Below are 21921 nucleotides of genomic sequence, written 5' to 3'. Positions count from 1 at the left end.
CGGAGAAAAGGATTAGTTTAAAGCCAGAAGAGCTCAAACCGGTAGAATAGATATCTACACACTTAAATCTATGCAGAGAACACTTTATTTTTAGCTTATTTAGCTGAAATACTCAGCGAGCCAAAAGGGGCGAACATGACAACGGCAGATTTGTGGCGTCAGGGTTCACGGGTGTGAAATAGTTGGACGTGTCGGCTCTTATTCCCTCCTTCATTCCTTCTCAGGAGGAGAGCTGGAGGCGCCCACCAACCTGGTGACCTCGGAGGTGACCCACCGCTCCTTCCGTGCCACCTGGACGGTGCCCGGCGGCCACGTCGACAAGTACCACGTCACCTACGTGATGACGGCCGGGGGACCCACCTGGGAGGTGAGATGAAGAGAATACAACGTTAAAGGGAGTAAGAACAGAAGAACTTGAGACATATTAATTAGTAGGTCTCTACTAAATGTCTCTTTTTTTAACATTCAGGTTTTCGTATGAAACGTTAAATGTCTGTCGTCATATTTCATGACATCGTCGCCCTAAAAAAGGGGGGGAAAAGTAGATTTTGTTGTGAATTCATGGTGCTGTTAGATTGCTGCTGGAGCGCTCCATTAATACGGTGCTGGAGAGGCTACACGCCAACACGTTTGGATCGAAGCACAATATTTCAGGATGATGTTTGTTGAACCTGGTTTAGATATAAAGAGCTGGTTCTCTCGGCGTGGTCTGGACTCAGTTTGACTCTATTGTTCCAGGTTCAGATAATTGGTCTATTTCGTCAAACTTCATCAGAGGAATCTGCTCAGTGTGCTGCTCGCTGGCCAGGAAACGTAACGTCTGCCATCTCTTGGCGCTGGACACGACCCTGAATATCAAACAACATCTTGTTTGCTTATTAATTGGCTCCCATTAGACCGGCCTTAAACGGTAACAGATAACTCTTTTGTTGTGAACCGCCACCACACAGCTGAGATCTACTACTTCCTGTGAAGTTAGAGAATGAAAGGTTGTCTCTCACACAAAAGCAGACTAATTGATGCTTAACCCCCCCCGTTTAGTATCCTCTTAGGTGTCGTGCTGCGGTGAACACCCCTCACACGACAGGTTAAAAACCACCTCCTGGAAGAGTTTCCACGTACCCAGCTCTGGCTCTTTATTCAAAGCCCCCTCAGAGACTGAAACCTGGATCCCAGTTGCTTTTGTGAACCTGCATTTAGTTTACTCTTAACCTCCCGTCATGTCTTTAAACCCGAAGCGCTGGGTCTTTTCCATCCGTTCGTGGTTTCGTTGGCCCACGTCAGAGGGAGATTCTAACCGGGCCGTCGTAGACCTCACAGGGCTTCTCCTCGTCTGCTTACGTTGGACCGCAGAGCTGAACAACAGGAGATGTATTACATTCACACGCCGGTGTGTTTGGTGAAGGTCTTATCGGCAGTGATTTACAAGAGAGGGAATTCCTAAACTCTCGGTAACAAGGGAGGGTTCAGGGATGAGGCCGTGGCACGCTGCCAAGAGGGGGAACACATATTACTGTGTGTGTTGGATATATTTACACACCGGGGAGGAATTCATAGACCCAATGAGCTGAAGTGGGTGTGTTTATGTGTTGTTATACGTGTTTAAGGAGTTGTCTGGATAACTTTTGAGTATTAATGGGTGTCGTGGGTGGTTTTCATGTTTTAGCTCAATAAATACCACCAGAGGTGAGACGAAGTCTTTGTTTTGTAGCTCTCAAGTCTTGGCTGTGAAGACGACAGTCACCTCCAACTCTCGATTTGAATTCTTCCATACGTGCTCTTGTTATTCAGAGCGCATGAGCGCGTTCGCACAGATAACGCATGCAGAGCACTGTGAGTCAGTGGACGGTCGCCATCTCGGTCCAACGACGCCTCAGACAACGGTTGATATGATGTTTCAGAGAGACCGGAGGAGCGTTGGGAACAGATTCAACTTGATCAGCTACAGACGTAACTGAGCTGATAGGAGGGACGAGAAGCGGCGGCCTCGCTGTGTTTCTTTCTCTTCTCTCCTCTGGGTTTGGTTTCCCAGCCAATCAGGAACTCGACGCAGTTCAGCAGCACAGCCAGGTTCCTTTAATGACGGCTTTCCCACCGGCACATGAACGCACTGCGATCACTTGGACTTTCAACAGCCAAGACCTTGGACCGCCACCATGAAGAGACAGATCCAAAATCATTTTTTCAGATATCGAAATTGCCTAATTGTTATCCGACAAATTGCTTCACTTTGCAAGTCAACTTTCATTCGTAGATTTCTGAAGCAAAAAGCGATGAATCCTCTGAAGGCTCAGCTTTGAAGGTCTAATGAGAGTCTTTGTTTGTGTTTGCTGATTGGTGGTTAGAACAGTTCATGCTGCACTTTGATCCTTTTCTTTCATAATCAGCAGACAAGTCTCTGAGCTTCAATAGATTTATTCTGAAATGTATTATTGAAAAGAACAAAACAATTGGCAGCTTCATCTTCAGCTACTTATGAGTATTATGACCACTGTAGATAAGAGGAGTATTAAAAACAGAGCCGGGGCAGGGGGATAATACTAATATTATTATAATATATTATACTATAATATTTTAAGAAAGACATTTTCTCTGAGGTTATAAACTCAAAGATTTGTGAGAAAAACTAAACAAATGAAAGATTAAAGTCACAAATTAACGAGAAAAAAACGTCTTTTTGATCAACCTCGTCACACCCTTGAACACTTCAGTATCATACGCCGCCAAGAGCAAGACATATTGATTATATCAGTATTTATATTCATAAAAGAACAATATCGAGAGTAAAGATCTCTGTTTTCTTCTCTTTGGCGCCACCTTTGGTGATTGGCGGTAGTTGTTTTTTTGTTCTGACTTCCCAGAGTGTTGCCTTTAACCAGGAATCTCCTACTTTTCCTAGAATATACATGTAAGGGTTTGGATTGTTGTCTGTAGGACGGCATGAATGTCCCACTTATTGTTTGTTTTTTTGACTATACGTTAGTACGGATCGTTACGGAGACTTCTGCTGCCGCTTCCTCACATTTTGATATTCATCATGGAGATAGAACTTTGTCACAACTTTTACCTCATAAAAAGAGTCCCAGAGAGAAATACAACCGCTCTTTTATCTGTTTCAGCTGCTGGTGGACGGCTCGGTGAACACGGCGGTGCTGGAAGGCCTGAACCATCTGACGGAGTACGTGGTCAACGTCTACTCCGTGGTCGGCGAGGAGAGCAGCGAGCCTCTGAAGGGCACCGAGACCACCTGTGAGCGTTTCCTCCTTCTTTCATGTTCCTCTCGGTCTCAAGAGAGAAGAGCTTTCCCTGAGAAACCTCGTCAGAGAATCAGTTTGAGACATAAAGACGTGAACAGTTGACTCAACAAATGTTCATGGGTTCAGGGATCCTGCAGATCCTAATTTGGTCCAATTGTTGTTCTCAGTCTCCTTCAGATACTTCATGTGAGTTGATTGATTATTAGCTCTGACTGAGTGTCTCTGTCCTCTCAGTGCCGCTGTCAGCGGTGACCAACATGAACGTTTACGACGAGACCTCCAGCACCATGAGGGTGAGATGGGACCAGGCGGGCGGAGCCACCGGCTACATGCTGCTGTACAAATCCATAAACGCCACCGAGCCTCAGCTGGAAAACGAGGTAAAGGAACGCAGACCGGTCACAAACTCTGTTTCGGCAACCTCCGGTTCTGAAGAGTGAAATCAAAGCTTCATGTGTTAAAGCTGCATTGTCTCTAGTGTCCACCAGGGGGCGACTCCTCTGGTTGTATAGAAGTCTAGTCTAAAATGACTCTACTTCTCTCTTGATTTATTCCCTCAGTAAACATTGTAAACATGAGTTTATGGTCTCAATCTCTAGTTTACAGTCTTCTTCAATACAGCATGATGTTCATTTAGTACATTATGCTCCATTTAGAGTCAAACACACCATAAAGCAGGGGATGATTTAGGGGCGGGGCTACACGCTGATTGACAGGTCTCTACCAGAGACGTATACAGCATCTCTACGTCACTCCTCCTCAGTCCAAATATGGTCACTTCCTGTTTATTGACTGTGAAAAAAACAACATGGCGACTAAGGAGTTTAAAAGGTGCAGGAACACCGGTGTGGATCTTCAGCATTGCAGTGTGCTTTATCAGAGAGTCCAGCATGGTCACAAACTCTTTTTCCGTCTGTCCGTCTGCAGGTTCGTGTTGGAGGAGATGTTACTGACGTCCAGCTGGTGCAGCTGATCCCCAACACACAGTACTCCATCTCTCTTTACGCGCTGTATGGAGAGGCTGCCAGCGACCCTCTGGAGGGGAGAGGAGTCACCCGTAAGTCGTGTTTAACTGATGACTTTTTAGCTCAGAAGTAATCCGACGCCGTCGAAGCCGAAGAGCCACAGTTTTACCGGGAAAGTAACGTCAGACTGAAGCTCGGTTTGAAATAGAAGCGACAAGTTTTCATGATGGAAAAAGAATCACAATGCCCATTTATACTCCATAAAAATCACTCTGCGGCATAATCCTTCCTCAGATATCGTTCCAGCACAACCCTCCAGAGCAGCTACAGTGCTTCTTGTCATAAATTCTCCACGTCTCTGATCTTAAGCTTTAAATATAGTCTCTGAACGTCACCCGCAACTTCAGCAATTCAAACACTTCCTCGGTTGGAGAAACAGTCGACTAAACAGAACCTCGTAGGAAAAGGCAACGCCGTTTTTCCTCAAGTGCCTCGCCTAGAGTTTCTCAGATCGAGCGTTACAATCTCGACACGAGCAACAAGAAATAGAAGCTCGGAGGAGATCGCCACACGGTTGTTATATAAGAGCAACTCGTACATCGACTTACTTCTTCGACCTTTGTGAACGTTGATGGATACGTCACTCACGACTTATTAGTTAGAACCACAAACACCTACCTACTGAAAAAGAAGAGAAATTAGAAGATATAAAAAACAAATTAACAACTTAAACTAGACCTGGTCCCTGCGCAATCAGTAATTATTAGAGAATGTTAAAAAGTATTTAAACAAAATGTCTTTTCACAAATGTTATATTCACTGTATTATGTTTGCAAGGTGTCATCACCCTTTAAAATGTTTAGAGGTTTAACAGAATGTAGCAGTTGTTTTATAAGAGCTGGATCACATCCTGGAGTTTTTATTTTGGATTGACAACAGATGCGTTTTGAAAAAAAACGAGCTGCTACTTCAGTGAGTTCTGAAGTCAGTCGGCATCTTTTAATCGTCTTCGTAAACTGGGATCGTAAACGTTGTCGTGCTTGTTTGTTGTCTTGTTTGACTGGACGTCCGTTGTCACCTTGTCCTCCCTCAGTGCCCGTTCTTCCCGCCGGAGTCCTGAGGATCACCGACGTCACTCACAGCACCATGAGGCTCAACTGGGACGCCGCTCCCGGAGCCGTCCGCAAGTACATGATCACCTACAAGCCGGATGAAGGAGACCTGAAGGAGGTAAAGAGCCCAGCGGTTTGTCTTCTCAGTGTGACCTCCAGTACAGATACAACAGATTGAGTTATGAACAAACCACAGATGTAAAAACTGTTTCAATACCTTTCAATTCAGCTTTGAAAGTGCAGCAGTGATCTGGTTTCAGCTTCCTAAATATGAGGATTTTTGCTGCTTTTTCAGTTTAAACGGAACATGATTTGTGTTTTTGGAAATTTGTCCACATTTAGAAATCATAAACGCATTAATTTCCCGTGATAATAATTGTCAGTTGCAGATAAATTGGAGAGTAATCATTAAAAATGTACATGGTTTTAGTTACAGCATTAAATACATCAGTCAAACCCCTCCCTCCAAGGAAAGGAAAAATCTAGTTTTTAACCTCGTCAACGTGTTTATATGCTACAAACCACATCATAAGGGAAGTCACCACCATGTCTGAGCATTTAGAACTGCAGGGTACCAATGACAGTCAGGGTTACACACGTCACATACCTGAGGAACCAATCCCTGAGGAACCAATCCCTGACGAACCAATCCCTGACGAACCAATCCCTGACGAACCAATACCTGAGGAATGAACCAATACCTGAGGAACGAACCAATCCCTGAGGAACGAACCAATCCCTGAGGAACCAGTCCCTGAGGAACCAGTCCCTGAGGAACCAATCCCTGAGCAATCAATCCCTGAGGAACCAATCCCTGAGGAACCAGTCCCTGAGGAACCAATCCCTGAGCAATCAATCCCTGAGGAACCAATCCCTGAGGAACCAATCCCTGAGGAACCAATCCCTGAGGAACCAATCCCTGAGGAATCAATACCGTCAACTTGGGGGGGAGGGGCGTTGCATATCATTAGCAGAGCGCTACGGCGAAACGTGGAATATCAGCAACTCGTTGTCGACGTGTCAGGACGGAGTGTACACTCGTTACATGCATGGTGTCCTTTCAAAATAAACCTTCACAGGAAGTTAGGTTCAGGCAACAAAACCAGTTGGTTAGGTTTAGGAAAAAGGCGAAAAAGGGGGTCTTCGTGCGTCAAACTGACGCCAAACTGCCAGAGAAAACTCAAGTTTGCGGTTGTCGTTTGTTTTCCAGAGCACTGTTTTGAAAAAAAAATGTACCAGAGAAACAGATGTTTTTTTTTTACCACAAAAACTTTTATGAAGCCCGACGCTGTTCCATCCATTTATCACGGCGAGCACGAGCCAACATGTCGGTCAACCGCTACGTTTTAGCTTCAGTCGGCCTAATTTGCATATTCATTGATAGACGCATACTAAATGAGCCAAAGGTGTCGACTTAGATCCAAAAGCCATTTCAAACTTCCAAATATGTTTTTTTTTGTGGTTTAATCAATGCCAGAAGGGGAACTTTAAACATTTCACAGGCTCCATTCTGGCATCACGTAACATTCCATTTGCTTCTAAAGAAGTGCGTTTTCTAGGGTTAGGAAGGTTCCGTAGACATGCAGGAAAATCTTTATCTGCTCTGTCAATGTATGGGATATTGGCAGGTTTCAGTCGCTGCAATACTTGTTTGAAAATTTTTTGTAAGTTCAACGATAAAACCTTGGCGAGCCCGAAGCTTTGGTGTTGATGCCTTCGTTCTGGGAAAGAAACCAGGAAGTCGTGACCGAGTCCAGAGTTACAGCAGCAGCAGCTTCATTCTGTTGGCCGATCTTTACGAGAAGAGCGGTCTGCTGGCGGAGGAGCGCACTCCTCCTCCGTCCTCATCATTTCTCACTTGGTTGTCGACGGAGGACAAACTGTCCGGGATGAATCGGCAGCCGGAGGTGCCGTCCACCCGCCAAAGAAAAGCTCTGATGGATGACGCGCTGCAGCTCGACCCCTCTCAGGGATTATCCGCTGAAGACGTCTCGTCTCTGTAGACGAAAGCCCACATGTTGGATTAATGCCTGAAATGGAAAACTCTGCTGAGGAGACGTGAATCAACGTTTCGTACGCCAAACATTTGCCCCGATGTTCCTCTGACCTAACAAATGTTCACTTTTATTCATCTATGGCTGCTTATCTTAGCGAACGAAAAACGTCCACATAATAAGAGAAATTTCCCTGGTTCATATTTAGATTTGTGCAAGTTGTTCTGGCCTTTTTATTGGTTACAATAGTAACCCTAGTTCCGAGCTCTTCAGCCTCGTTGCTTCACCTGCAGTTAAAAGTTAAACTTTAACTTGCCGTTGTGAAGTTAATGTTGATGACACAATGTATTGGATGAAGAATGAAGACTGCATGGCCTTCAGATTGGTTCCCGTGGTTAAATACTCTGAATGCTGGCGGCCACTGTGTGTGTTTCAATGCACATTAAGAACATTTTTGATGTCCAGAATAACAACATTGGAGGATCGAGCAGCCTTAGTCACGGAGCTCAGTTTTTAATATATAACATCTGTGACCGGCAGCGCGAGGTCAACGGCGACATCACCACCATGGACCTGTCCAGCCTCATCTCCCAGACCGAGTACGACGTGGCCGTCACCCCGATCTACGACGAGGGACCCGGAGCCCCGATGCTCGGAACCGCCATCACAGGTCTGGATCTGCTTTTCACTCTTGTTTTCTTATTGATTTTTATTACAGCTTTATTAATGTTGAGCAACTTCCCTCTTACACATTCAAATCATAGAGTTGCACCACAGTGTTCTTTGGTTCAGTGCCTTGCATAATGGCTCCCCGTCAGAGTTTTGTAGCACCCAATGATGTGATAATATCCTGAAAATGTAATAAAAATCTGATTCAATTCACCTCATCTAAATGTAATGAAACCCAATAATGTAATAACATGTCCTGACTGATATTTTAATAACATTCTTTACTGATAAATAATGGACAATCTCAATCAGAATGGGTATGACACACTCCTCTACACTCCTGTAACCTCGTTTCTGCCTGAACAGATGTTGTTCCTGCTCCCAAGAACCTGCAGTTCTCTGAGGTGACCCAGACCTCGTTCAGGGCCACGTGGGAGCACGGGGCCCCGGACGTGGCCCTCTACCGCATTGGCTGGGCCAAGAAGGGGGAGCAGGATTCTCTGTTTGTAAGTCTAGACGAACCGCTTCTTCAATGCTGTTTGCTCATTCTTCGTCTTTCAGTTTGGTTTCTCCAGCAACATATCATCACATGCTCCTTTTTCCAATCATTAACACGTGGTTATGACTTGGCAAGAAGTCAAAGTGTGTTGTTGTTTCCTGTGATAGCTGAAGTCAGTGTGTAATAAAATCTGCTAAACGTATCGCCAGTTTCCAAACCTCAAGATCTCGTAACATTTCAGGGGAAACGACTGAGTTGTGAGCGAACCAATCACAAGACTCTGCTGACGGTGTATTTAAATCTGCTACTTGTTTGCCGTTTACAATTTACACCAATAACCAACAAGCAATACAAGTTTTCTGTTTGCAAACAAGCCCTTTTTTTCAAACGGCACCGGACAAAACCATCTCCTCGTATTCATGTTCCTACAAATAATAGGAGACGATTTCTTTTGCGTACCCGTCGTCTGGCCTTTGCTCCATCTTCTTCTTTTTCTTTCTTTGTTGCGTTTCATAGCGATTGGCGTCCAGAAGTGTTCAAATCCATGTGTGAAAAGGTGCAAGACGGAAAAGTTCCTGAATCTCGGAACTATTGAAAGAAAGTGAAAGAGACTTAAGAGGAAACTGAAGTGGACAAAGACACTTTTACCGAATGTTTCTAAGACGCATGGCGATCTTGACTTGTATCTAGATTGTATTTGTTTTGTCCCCTTTTACTTTTGTCTTGTTGTAAAAAAAAAAAAAAAGCATCTCCAGCAGCTGGATCAACACTCCGGCCAAGTTCTTCCTCTTAAAATATGCAAACGAGCTTTGGTTGGACAGCTTTGTCCGTCTGCAACGACACCGAACATCTGCTTTGAGTTAAATCAACCAACGCTGAAGGTTTTCTCACAGTGTTTCATTCCTCTGATTCAAAAACTGTATCTGAGTTCAGGTTAAGAGCACTCAAGCTCACCTGCAGGTCCAGGTCCACCTTCCTGAACTAGTCCAGGTTCAAACCGACCACCTTGCCGTAACGGTCCAGCACTCTCTGACATGTAGACGATTGTGAAACCTGGTTTGGTTTAAATGAAACAGTCGTACAGTAGAACTGTCATGAAGGATTTGCTCAAGTAAAAGAAGAAGATCATAAGAATGATGCATTGTGGTTTCACGGATCACGCCTCACAAAACCACTTTCGCCAAGACTTAAGTAAAAAAAAACAGTTCAGCTGAAGCAACAATAATGCTGTCTTTGTTTTCTTCTTGTGATATTTTGGACACTTTTTGCCTCCCAGCCAACACACGCTTCAGCACAAACACGTGTGAATGAAATCCATACCAGGTTGTTGATTACAGTCTTACTTCACGAACTCCAGATTTTCAAATTATTAGACTTTCTTTATTGGCCGATGGAAATGCTGCTAAAAAGCTTCAAGTCTCAGAGGTTGAGTTTAAATGAAACGCAGTGCAGGATGAGATTCTTTGCTCAGCAGTCAAGAATTTAAATCAAGGGCTGTTGTTTGTGTTGGAAGAAGCAGGTAGTTATCGTTGATTTACCCATCCATGAAGGGGCATTGTCAGGTGACTTCTGGGGCTCGTAGGTGGAGCGGGTCGTCCTTCCATCAAGAGGATCGACGTTTCGATCTCCGGCTCCTCCACTTCATGTCGATGTGCCCATGGGCAAGTCACTTATCTTAAATGTTAGATAGACCTGATGGGCAGTTGGCCCCTGAGAAGCATAGACTGTATATAAGAAGTTTACGTAGTCACCCATTGGTTTGTGGACTGAGGTTTTGTAGCCTTGAGTTCGGCGTTTTGACTGTTGCCATCTTGGATTTTGTCCGTCACCATCTTGACCGTATGAATTTGGACTACATAGAAAGACGGAAACAGGTCTTCATTATGTCTTTGTCCTTTTGGAAGTGAGTTCCTGCAGAGGATGGCACAAAGTGTCTTGGTACATAAGTTATAATGGACTCCTTCTTTGATTCGCTTATTGACGGCTGAGACTTTCCTCTTGCCATTATTAACAAAGGGCCTTGAACTACACAATGAGAGTAGAGTTCATCCTGTCGTAGTACTATAACATCAAACACTGTTAACTGCCTTCTTCTTCTTCGTCACCAGGCCATCATGAACAGCGACGAGACCTCCCACGTCCTGCCGGAGTTGGACCCGGACACCGAATACTCCGTCACCGTCACGGCCATCTATCCCGACGAGTCGGAGAGCGAGGACCTGATGGGAAGCGAGCGCACGTGTAAGCGCCCACGTCGCCCTACAAGCTCCCTAATAACGACCGTTTTACACTCACAGATGTTTCTCACTTTGAGTGTGAAATAATAATAATGTTGTTTTCTCGACGTCTCTCTCTAGTGTTGAAGGCTCCGGATGGTATGTCAACAGAGAAGGACAGGTTCCTTTTCATTGTAATGTCCATGACTTTGTGTTGAACGGTAACGCGGACCATAAGGGACGGCGTTAATGGAAGCACACTTTTTCCTTTCTTAACTGCATGTTTTGTGCATTTCAGTGTTTGATAAAAATCACCGTTTGCTGATTGTTTTTCTCAGATTCAGCTCTCCGTAGACGTTGCAGTAGAATGTGGTGTGAACGTAGATTCAGTGCTTTAAATGCAAACAGTGTGAAAGTAGACGCGTAACGTGTCGTCCTCCACAGACCTCCATCCATCCATGTGAACGATTGTTCTAATTCCACCATCAGTCCTTTTGTTTCTGTTCCCTGTCCATCACCACCTTGTCATCTTTAACATGTCTGTTGTCACAGTCACGTCATCACGTCATCCTTCATCAGAGTTCACCTCAGTCGCCATGTTAAGGATGTTGCATGTTGTTGCATTGTTGCACAGTGTGTCTGCTGTTGGGTTGAGGCTCAGTGAACTTTTAATTCAACAAGTAGATTTTTTTACACTGTAATCAACCTTTCAAAATGTGTCATAGTATCACCTTATTCTATTTATTGTAATTCCAAGCCTATTCACATTTATTTGGAACAGTACAAACATTTTTTACATTGTCTTTTCTACAATTACAGTATTCATTATTGCTCCTTGATAAAAAAAACTAAATTTAGTTTGTAATATTCATAAAATGTGCTATTCTTCCCCCTGAAAAAGTATGTTACAAACCCTAAAATTTGTTGTAATGCCACTCTAAACTTACTAATTTATTATAGTTCCTCCACCACCAACTTTGTTACAACCTCAAATCCCAAATTCTCAAAGTTGCACCCCGATTTCTTTTCATAATAATACAAATTGTGGTTGTTACACTAACTGTAACGAGGAAGAACAGCTATCGATATCTATTCATGTTGAGATGAATGATTTGAATGAAAAGTTGCTGACCTCAAGCTTCACACAGCTTCTTCTGTTTTGCTGCTTCCATCCTAAAAATGACCTTTTCTAGCTTTTTGTGACCTGCAAGATTGTTGGAGCATCACCATCACTGCCATCTTCATCCTCACCCCCACCACCATCATCATCATCTCCATCACCATCGCTAATCCATCACTGATCTTTCTGTTTATCTCACTGGAACTATCCGTGTGCCCTCAGTGCCGGCTCAGCCTCCTCGGAACTTGAGGGTTTTCAACGCCACCACGTCCGCGCTGACGGTGAAGTGGGAACCCGCCCCCGGCGCCGTCCAGAACTACAAGATCATCTACAAGCCCGTCGCTGGAGGCGAGCCTCTCACAGTGAGTTCACTGCTCATTTTACAGTATTTTATAAAAATATTTGGGACGTAAACACAGCGCTGTCATCAGCATACGTAAAAACATGAGACTTTAGAAATCAAAATGTGTGGAGAAAAATGTAAAGAAGGTAATTATTTCATTGATCATTTATTGGGGAAACATGTTTTTTGTATGTTTTCATAAAACACCTTTCTTTCTTTAAGGCAGTTAAAAGTGCTTTGCGTGAGGAATAGAAATGCATTTAAAATGATATTGAAAATACCTCAAGAGACAGGAGAGTTTAAAGAATATAAGGAAGATAAATGTTCCCACACTGCCTTATTTTTCTGTTAGATTAAGATTTGTTTTAATTTTATTTTATTTAGTATATACACATTTGTTTTATTTTTGTCGATTTTTACATTTTATTGAATTCTAAAATATATTTATTTTATTTAAATATTTATTTTTTTAATAATGTTCCTTTTTTTTAATTTGCTTATTTTTGGTACTGTCTCAATCTCAAAATATAATATATAATATATAATCCTACGTCTTTTATATCATCTGTGAATGTACATTAATATGATATAATAATATTATATATTGCTATATAATATTCGCTCAATACAAAAAAAACAAGAAAAATAAAAGGAAATTCAGAAAACAGAAGAGAGTGAAATAACTTTTTTAACAATTAAACTAAAAATAATTTTGATGTTTATGTATTGTATGACTCAATTATTCCTAATTTTTGCTAGACCAGAGTCTTCTGGAAAATAAAATCTTAACAATGCAGTATATTTGCTTTAAACAACGTTTTTGTTATTGTACTTTCAAGTCATAAATCTAATGTAAATTATAGCAGAACTCACTTAAAATACTGTCATCCTAAAAACACACTCACATAATCACTTGGCTCCTCATTTCATCCAGAGACTAAAGCTGGAGCTGCTCCGCTGACGGTGAACAATCGAGCGACTGCTGAGATTTCTAAAATGTTTATGTAACTTTTTACACCCTTCAGCTCAAGGACTAAAATGTGAGTTTTTCTCTCCCATCAACACGCTGCTGTGAAGGAACACTGGGCATCATGTGTTTGTACAGGATTAGAGGAACAATACGACTGAATTCCTCTTTAGGGTGGATTTTCCTCATACGCTCCTAAAAGCTGAGGGTTTTGTTTGACTCTAGTCGGGGTGCGGTGGTGCCGGGAACATCTCCAACAGACTGATGGACACATCACTGTGATGGGGAGCTTTAAATCTGTCAGAAGAGTTTGTAATACGAGTCCCAGCGCACATATAGAAACAAATCAATTATGCGTAAACTGTTTGAAGTCTCCTCTGGCTCCTCAGATCCTTTTTTCAGGATTAAAAGGCAAACACTGCGTCGTCCTCATGTGGTTTCATAAAATAGATAATTTGAAGATAGGAATGTGTAAGATATCTAGAGTTGACTTTTATATTGCATGGCTGACACCTGCACATCTCTGCAAAAGGCTTTTTCATTTGACCCAAATAGACAACAAATAGACCTTTTAACTCTTTTTACAAAAGTTGTGTTTTAAGAATGTGACTGTGTGGCTGAGACACAACAGATTAAATGTAGAAAGTCTCCCAAAGTGGAACTATTGACGTAAGGAAGCAGTAGAGTCTCAAGAAGAAATGGACTCAGCTAGATTTAAAGCTAAACACATGTTTTCCTTGAAGAGAAAATTCGATTGTCATCGAGTTCAGACGTTTGAATAAAAACATTCAATCAATCAGAGAACAGATTTCACCATAAGCACTTCGTTTACAGAACGAGTTGGAGTTAAACTCCGGACTCTTGAGCTGCGCACAGACGTCCTGAAGGAGTTCAGATTCTCCGTCACATTCTGACGCTTTAAGACGACGACTGTGCGGCGGCTCGCATTCCTGCGCGATGACTCGCCGCCGATCGAGCTCAGGAAACGAGTTGAAAGGAAAAACTGTGTGGGCCGCATGAAAAAAGAATTTCAACGAGTGACAAATCTCTTCTTGTGTCTCTTGAGATGTTATGACAGCGTTTCACCCAAACAAAGTGTTGGAGGGGAAGAGCGTCACGTCTGGTGAGTCTGTGGATCTCCTCGGATGCGTGTACACCAGAAGACCGAGAGCATCCGAAGTCGGATTGTCATCTCCGGGCTTTTTTTTTGTTTTGTGACTTCAGTCATGTGAAACCAGACGGGTTTGTTTGTTTGTGCCGGATGAGCTCAGGGTTACCTCACTGCTCCCCAAAAGCTAAATACATATAATGGAAAACTACTGTTTTAAAGGTTCTGTGGAGAAAAACGATAGCTGTGGACGGAGGTGGTCTTCCTGTAGCTCACTGTGGAATAAATCAGACTGGACACCCACAGAGATGAAAATATGAAGAATTAGAAGAGCACTCAGAGAGCTCAGACCTCCGCCAAGTGAAGAGTGACGTCTGCATCCGCCCAGTGATTCAGATCTGCTCCCATTTGGAATGGTTTCTCCCTCGTCCCATGCTTCACTCTTCCACCAAGTCTCATGAGAGTCGAGCCGGTTAACCTGCTGAAGAACAGACAAAGAAAAGTATTCTTCTAACCTACGCCATTAAAACACATCAATGAGCCTCACTGGACACACTCTCTGTAGTTTATAGACAGATACTCACTAGAGCGCCAAACGTGGACTCATCCGCCGCTGAAAATAGTCCCCAACAAATGTCCTCCTGTGTTGTTTAGTTCATAACGACAGCGAGCAGCTGTTTCAGGAGGATGCGTTTGTGTTTTTAAAGATTTGAGTCTTCAGTCGGATCCAATAGGAGCCGAGAGCCACAGACAGGAAGTGAGACTAACGTGTCGTTGGTTTTGGTCTTTTTGTGGGATTTGTTCAGATTTAGAAACATACAGAACCAATAACCTCATAAAAAACACAAATTTGGCCTGATTTTGAATTTTTTTTACTTCGAAATTCCTCAATTTGTTGTTTAAAAACAGTAACACGTGTATAATGATATGACTTCTGAGATGAATTGAGTGTCGTGAAGCAGCTCAGTTACCTCATGACTAAAAGATCATCCTGTAAACAAAATGTCACAAGTTTAGCAGATCAAGCATCCAGACAAATACCTGAAATAGTGAAGTGACGCTGACGTGGTGGCCTCTCTCGTTTATCTGGGAAACTGTTTACACCCTCCAGGAATGTGTTTACACCCTCACTTCTCTGTTGATTGCTCAGGATTTTCCCCAAAGGCCTACTTGGATTCCCTTTTAGAGAAATATTTGACTTACTTATGTTTCAACAATGTAAATAGTTTGCTGACATCTTGTCCTCCGAAACACGACACACTGAAGAGTTTTTCTGCATTTTTAGAGTTTTAGTTTAGTTTTTGGAAGACTGAGCGATGACAGCAGGAATAAGTGACTGCAGAACATCAAAGGGAACGTTCTGATGTTTAGAAGTGTGGTTGAGGTTCTTCTCCATAGTCAGTATTTTACTGCAGTAGATGTTTGGAGACAGATGCTCTCTTCAAAGACACCGGACTCCATTCACAAAAACAGTAATTTAACATCTCAAAACACGGGAGCAAAGTGATGTTCTGCTGTAGTGAAAGTACCCAGATCTTTTACCTAAATAAAAGTAATAATACTGCAGTATAGAAGTACTGAACTAAACTAAAAGTACTCAGATGCAGCATAACATATCTTATATTAGAATTAAAAAAAGTCAAATTTTAATATGTTGAACAATAGAGGAAGGAACAGCTTTAAATGAACCAAATGAATTATGATTTCATGTTTGTATTTAGAGCTTTTATTTGATCTTTTGTAACTTTTATTAGTGTTTGTTGAACCAACATGTTAATGCTGTGATATTACATCATTGCCAGAGACGAGTCTATAGAGACACAATGATTCTGACGTGTTTCCTGTGAACAGACGCAGGTCGGAGGGAAGAAGACCACCGTCATCCTGCAGAAGCTGGAGCCCGACACCAGGTACTCCGTCTCCGTGGCCGCCGTGTATCCCACCGGAGTCAGCAGAGACATCAGTGGGGAAGGACAAACCAGTAAGAGACGGACGTCATAAAGAATGTGCTGCAGTCGCTGCTTTGATATTTACACAAAAATTCAAACCTTTCTTATCGACCGCATGAGCAAAAGTCATGATTTTTGCTTTATTTTTACCTAATTTTTAAATTGATGAGTGATTTATTCACACAATTTCTTTGCATTTGGTCTGAAAAAAACAGTTAGAAATAACTTCAAACCATGTGTCTCCAGATTTCGTGGTTTTGAATTTTTCTGATTTACAAACATTTGAACAAAGACACAGATTTGTTTTTTGTTTTATTAGCTCATGAACGGTTGATGTTTTTGGGAGATACATGTTTTTTTCACAGGCCGGTGACAAAGAGGGAAAGAAAGACAGAATGAAAGTAGACAGAAAAGAAGTAAAGAAACAATTGTGATGGTGATATTCTATATTTATAATATGTCATTTATAATATAAAATCTTTACCGATTTTGTCGATCTGGTTGATAAGGAGAAAAGAAATATATAGACGGTATCATGATGTCTATATAATTAAAAAATATTATCGAGCTCTACAAGAGAGAATCTGCCAAAACAGATATGTTAAAGTGAAGCAGCAGTACTTCAGTGCAGTTCAGTAAACGCAGTAAATAAACCGACTCTTTGCTGATGACACACCCGTGTTTCTGCTCTTTCAGAGCCTCTGGGCGGAGTGAGGAACCTGCAGGTGTTGAACCCCACCATGACCACGCTGAACGTGCGCTGGGAGCCCGCCGAGGGCCGAGTGAAGGAGTACAAAGTCCTTTATGTTCCCGCCGCCGGAGGAGCCGAGAGCACGGTAGGACTGGTAGCACGACTTCCTGTCGGTCGGCACCGCGCGGTGTTGAACCTGAAGCCGCAGTATTCACCCGTGTATCTGAACATGTGACTTAACTGCACTGCTCAAAGGCATACCGAAAGCTGCTGATGCTGCTATTCCAAACACTGAAGTTCCATCGTTGTTTCTAGTCGCATGCTCGTTGCTCTGTCTGGGTTTGGAAGCAGCTAATTGTTGTGATTTTGTGGTTGATCTCAGGAAACAGTGTCCGCAGGAACCACGACCACCATCCTGAGAGGCCTGCAGCCCGACACCCTCTACACCGTCTCTCTGGTGCCGGTTTACGCCGTCGGGGACGGAAAGACGATGTCTGAGAACGGACATACGAGTAAGACCGAACACTAAGCTACGCTAACGTTCAACCAGTTTAATAAAGTCCCTTCAGATGCAGCATCGGACAACGAATTATTGGGTTGCCCATACAAATAAACAGAGCTAACAAAGCTAACCTAAACAGAAGAGTGGCTCAAAAAAACGTACGTTGTATATTTCAGAAACGGATACTGCATCTCAATTAAAACCTTTACACTCAGAGAGCATTTTTTAGTACGATGAATCCAAATGTCCATATATTATACCATATATTCATGATGATGATGGAAATTCGATCCAGCTTTATTTTGCAAATCAGTCACTAGTCTTGTTACTTCCTCTCTGTCACCTTAAACATAATGCAGTCATGATAAAAACAGATTAAAATACTCTCTTAAAACCTCATGACTAACCCGACCCGTCTCCTTGTTTAGGGCCACTGGGAGGAGTGAAGAACCTGCGGGTGACGGACCCCACCATGACCTCTCTGACTGTGAACTGGGACCCAGCCGACGGAGCCGTTCGCCTGTACAAGGTCTTCTTTGTGCCGGCTGCCGGTGGCCTAGAGGAGATGGTGAGACTCTTTTAAACACCTCTGAGGACTAAAACCAGACACGGAAGGCCAACCATCTGAATGACTTCATGTTATCCGTCTCTGTCAACAGGAACAAGTTCCTGCAGGCACCACCAACATCATCCTCAGGAACCTGATGCCCGACACGCCGTACACGGTGTCGGTGTTACCGGTCTACCCAGCCAGGGAGGGAAGACGGCAGGCGGAGAACGGAAAGACGCGTAAGTTACTCTTTATTTTAAGTAAAATATATTTGGATTATAACAAAGTTTGCCAACAACAATCATTTTCCCGCTCTTAGTGCCTTTGGGCGGAGTGGGCAACATGAAGGTGACCAACCCGACCATCACCACGCTCACCGTGACCTGGAATCCTGCTGATGGCAACGTTCAGGGCTACAAAGTGATCTACGTTCCTGTAGATGGAGGAATGGAGATTGTGGTAAGATCCTCTTTTCCTCCTTTTGCTAAATTAAATATAAAGAGTTTAGTTATGTGTAGTCAAGTTAACCTGAGTTTAGTTGAGTTACGTTAACTTGAGTTAAGTTAACTTGAGCAAAGTTAACTTGAGCAAAGTTAACTTAAGTGGAGTCGAATTTAGTTAACGAGTTAAGTTTACTGACGCAGAGTTAACTTTAGTGGAGTTGAGTTAAGTTAACTTGAGATAGGTCAAGTTAACTTAACTTGAGCAGTAAACTTTAGTGGAGTGAGTTAGATTGTGTTAATTTAAATCAACTGGAGCAGAGTTATCTTGCGTGGAGTTGAGTTGAGTTAACGTTCAAGTTTAGGCTAATCAACTTAAATCAAGTTAACTTGAAAGTAGCAGAGTTTACTTGTGTTCAGGTAAGTTAACTGGAGCCGAGTTAACTTGAGTTTAGTCGAGTTAACTTAATTCAAGTCAAGCTAACTTGAGTTGAGATGAGTTTAATTAAACTGATTCAAGATGAATTTATTAAAGTTAGGTTAACTTGAACTAAAACTGAATTAATCTAAGCTATACATTTATGATGAGGATGGAAATTCGATCTTTGCAGAAGGAAACTGAATAACTGAGATGATAACAGAGCAAGTTGATTCAGATTCTAAGACCATAATAATCCAACTCATGTACTGACAATAACACAAGAAGAACATGAAGTTTAGTTTAGTTAAACTGATATTTCATCAGCTATTAGTGTCTAATGAGGATGTTAACTGGTCTTAAATTGAGATTTAAGGGAAAGCTTTCAATGCTTGCATTCAAAAAATAAAAAATGTGGTCAAATTTCCAGAATTAGCATTAAGAGAATACATATAAAAAAAGATCCAGGTTCTACAAATCCTGCATGTTGAAATGTAACAGCAGAAGTTAATAAAAAGCTGTCAGAATTTGTTTGAATTCTTCAAAAGAAACAAAACGATCAAAGCTCTCAGCAGGGATTTGGTGATGTCATGCTTCTTGACAGGATAATCCCAGCATGCCTCACAATAGCTCCTAAATCCTTTGTGTGCGAGAGAGCGTCCGTCATCGCTGCGTGGCATGTGGAACATGTGCGGTTTATATTTCTGGAGAGAATGAGTACGTGTAAATCCCGTTAATCTGACGCTTCTGTGAAACAGCTGACTGAAGATTTGTCTGTTTGGAGACGCTTCATTTGTCTCCGCCGATGACGTAACTTTTTAGCGCCCAATTAACGAGTTTGAACGTCGATCTTGAGTTGGTGATTTATGATTACATTTGATTAAATCTTACAGTTTTTATACAGAAAATGGAAAATAAACCTTACAGTATTGAGTTCACCGCTTGTGTTTTGTTTTTTTTCCGCAGGAGCAAGTGTCGGAGAGCACCACCAAAACCGTCCTGGAGAAGCTGCTACCGAACACCCGCTACACCGTCACCGTGGTCCCTGTCTACGCCGAGGGAGACGGACCCAGTCTGACCGACGACGGGAAGACTAGTGAGTACCTGTGGACATGAGCTGATGGCTGTGAGGGATTTAAGGAACAGGAACAGTTGATGGCGTCTGAAGGGTCAAAGAAAGAGAGACAGAAAAAGACGCCCCGCTCCGATCCGAACACAACCAAATCCGTCTTCCTTGTTTCCGTGTCTCCGCTCAGAGCCGCTGGGTTTTGCGAGGAACCTGCAGGTGACCGATCCCACCACCAGCACCCTGAACGTCCGCTGGGAGCCCGCCGAGGGGAACGTACGCGAGTACATCGTGACCTGGGTCCCGGCTGCCGGCGGAGAGCAGAGCGTGGTGAGACCGAATTTTCATCATCCAGTCTGTGAAAAGTAGAACCAGGTTCACCACGGTTCCTGAGACAAGGTGGTCTCTACTGAAGGACGAAGACTCACTTAATGAGCAGAACTCTGACAGAGGGATTCTTCTTCTTCATCATCATCATCTTCTTCTTCTCCTTTTTCTTCTTTTTTGTCTTCTTCTCTGTCTTGTTCTCCTTCTCCTTCTTCTTCTTTTTCTTCCTCATCTGATTGGGTGGTATCTTCATCTTCTTCTCCTTCTGTCTTCTTCTCTGTCTTCTTCTTCTTCATTTTCTTCTTCATCTGATTGGATGGTTTCTTCTCCTTCTCCTTCTTCTTCTCTGTCTTCTTCTTCTTCTTCTCCTTTTTCTTCTTCATCTATTTGGCTGTTTTCTTCATCATCTTCTTCCTCTTTCTCTTCCTCTTCTCCTTCTTTTTCTCCTCCACCTTCTTCTCCTTCTCCTCCTTTATCTTCTTTCTCTTCTTCTTCCTCATCTAATAGGATGGTTTCTTTATCTTCCTCTTCTCCTTTTTATTTTCCTTCTTCTTCTCCTTCATCTTCTCCTCCTTTCGTCTTCTGCTTCTTCTTCTCCTTCTCCTCCTTCTTCTTCTTCTTCTTCTTCTTCTCCTTCTTCTTCTTCTTCTTCTTCTTCTTCTTCTTCTTCTGCTTCTGTACAATCAAATGGCTTAATCTTTTGTTTTGGCCTCTCAGCACAAGTTTGGGAGAAGCCAGTTTGCGTGAAACGATTACTCTCGTTTCCAAAACAGTTTCATGCAATAACTTTATTTTCTTGTTCTGGAAAAAGATCCATATCAAGTTATCAAAAGATGAAAACCACACTGTAATGTTTCTACCCTCAGAAACTAATGGAAAACATTTGAGAGCAGTGTGTGTGTGTGTGTGTGTGTGTGTGTGTGTCTCCAAGGCCGTTTCAACTCTATGAAGCAGTGACAATATCTCCACAGGTTCCATTTCATTAATCTCAAGTTTATGTCACTTGGTTCAAGGAATGTTGTGAAATTAGATAATTTGATTTGGAAAGCTCTGAAGTTATCTCAGCTCTTTCTGGCAGATTCCAGCACTTACTATTAGATTAAGTGTAAAAAGGCCCAGACCGTCCCTGGACAGTTGGTGAAGTGGAAGCTCTTTTCTGCTTGAATCCGTCTTCACCTTCGCAGCTTCTGCCGTTCTTGTTACTGAGTTTCACGGAGACGGTTTACCGAGTGAAGCTGCATCCAAGAGAGCTGAGCTCACAGCACATTAAACTGTGACACTGTGCTCAGTCACAGAGTCCTTCTGCCAAATCCCCTTATTATCTTTCTAGGAGTTCACCCAGTTCAAAGTGGTTTTTCTCCTCTCCTCTCCTCGAACCAGGACCAGGTGTCTGGAACCACCACCTCCACCGTCCTGAAGAACCTGGAGCCCAACACCGAGTACACCGTCACCGTCGTGCCGGTCTACGAAGAGATGGAGGGAAAGTCGCAGTCGGAAAACGGGAAGACGAGTGAGTTCAGACTGTTGATTTGTAGCTGCAGGAAGTGGCCTGGACCTCGAGAGAAGAACGACGAGAAGCCAAAACGCATGAATGTGTTTTTCTCGTGGATGTGGAAAAAGAGTAGAATAGAGTAAAATAGAACTTTATAGGTTAAATGGGCCAAAAACTATCTTCAGCTCACCATGATCTAATAAAGACATGTGACTCATCGATTGACAGTAAAAAAT

The 21921-nt window shown here is 42.8% G+C and overlaps 1 protein-coding gene across 1 annotated transcript in view; it reads left to right on the top strand.

The window, feature by feature from the left end:
• col12a1b (collagen, type XII, alpha 1b) overlaps positions 1 to 21921 on the top strand; it is a 98379-nt gene that overhangs the window by 35998 nt on the left and 40460 nt on the right. Inside the window, exons 22-40 of the mRNA XM_068709099.1 lie at positions 225 to 367; positions 3120 to 3249; positions 3492 to 3637; positions 4185 to 4314; positions 5316 to 5452; positions 7869 to 7998; positions 8364 to 8503; positions 10605 to 10737; positions 10854 to 10871; positions 12055 to 12194; positions 16102 to 16231; positions 16896 to 17035; positions 17273 to 17402; positions 17821 to 17960; positions 18052 to 18181; positions 18262 to 18401; positions 19767 to 19896; positions 20057 to 20196; positions 21574 to 21703. Of these exons, the coding sequence (XP_068565200.1) occupies positions 225 to 367; positions 3120 to 3249; positions 3492 to 3637; positions 4185 to 4314; positions 5316 to 5452; positions 7869 to 7998; positions 8364 to 8503; positions 10605 to 10737; positions 10854 to 10871; positions 12055 to 12194; positions 16102 to 16231; positions 16896 to 17035; positions 17273 to 17402; positions 17821 to 17960; positions 18052 to 18181; positions 18262 to 18401; positions 19767 to 19896; positions 20057 to 20196; positions 21574 to 21703 (2457 nt within the window). The remainder of the gene's footprint in view (positions 1 to 224; positions 368 to 3119; positions 3250 to 3491; positions 3638 to 4184; positions 4315 to 5315; positions 5453 to 7868; positions 7999 to 8363; positions 8504 to 10604; positions 10738 to 10853; positions 10872 to 12054; positions 12195 to 16101; positions 16232 to 16895; positions 17036 to 17272; positions 17403 to 17820; positions 17961 to 18051; positions 18182 to 18261; positions 18402 to 19766; positions 19897 to 20056; positions 20197 to 21573; positions 21704 to 21921) is intronic.

Source organism: Cebidichthys violaceus, unplaced genomic scaffold (genome assembly GCF_023349555.1).
Source record: "Cebidichthys violaceus isolate CVI_PGR_0920_01 unplaced genomic scaffold, fCebVio1.0.p SCAF_14, whole genome shotgun sequence".
Lineage (NCBI taxonomy): Eukaryota > Metazoa > Chordata > Actinopteri > Perciformes > Stichaeidae > Cebidichthys > Cebidichthys violaceus.
This window is presented reverse-complemented; position numbering and strand designations above follow the sequence as displayed.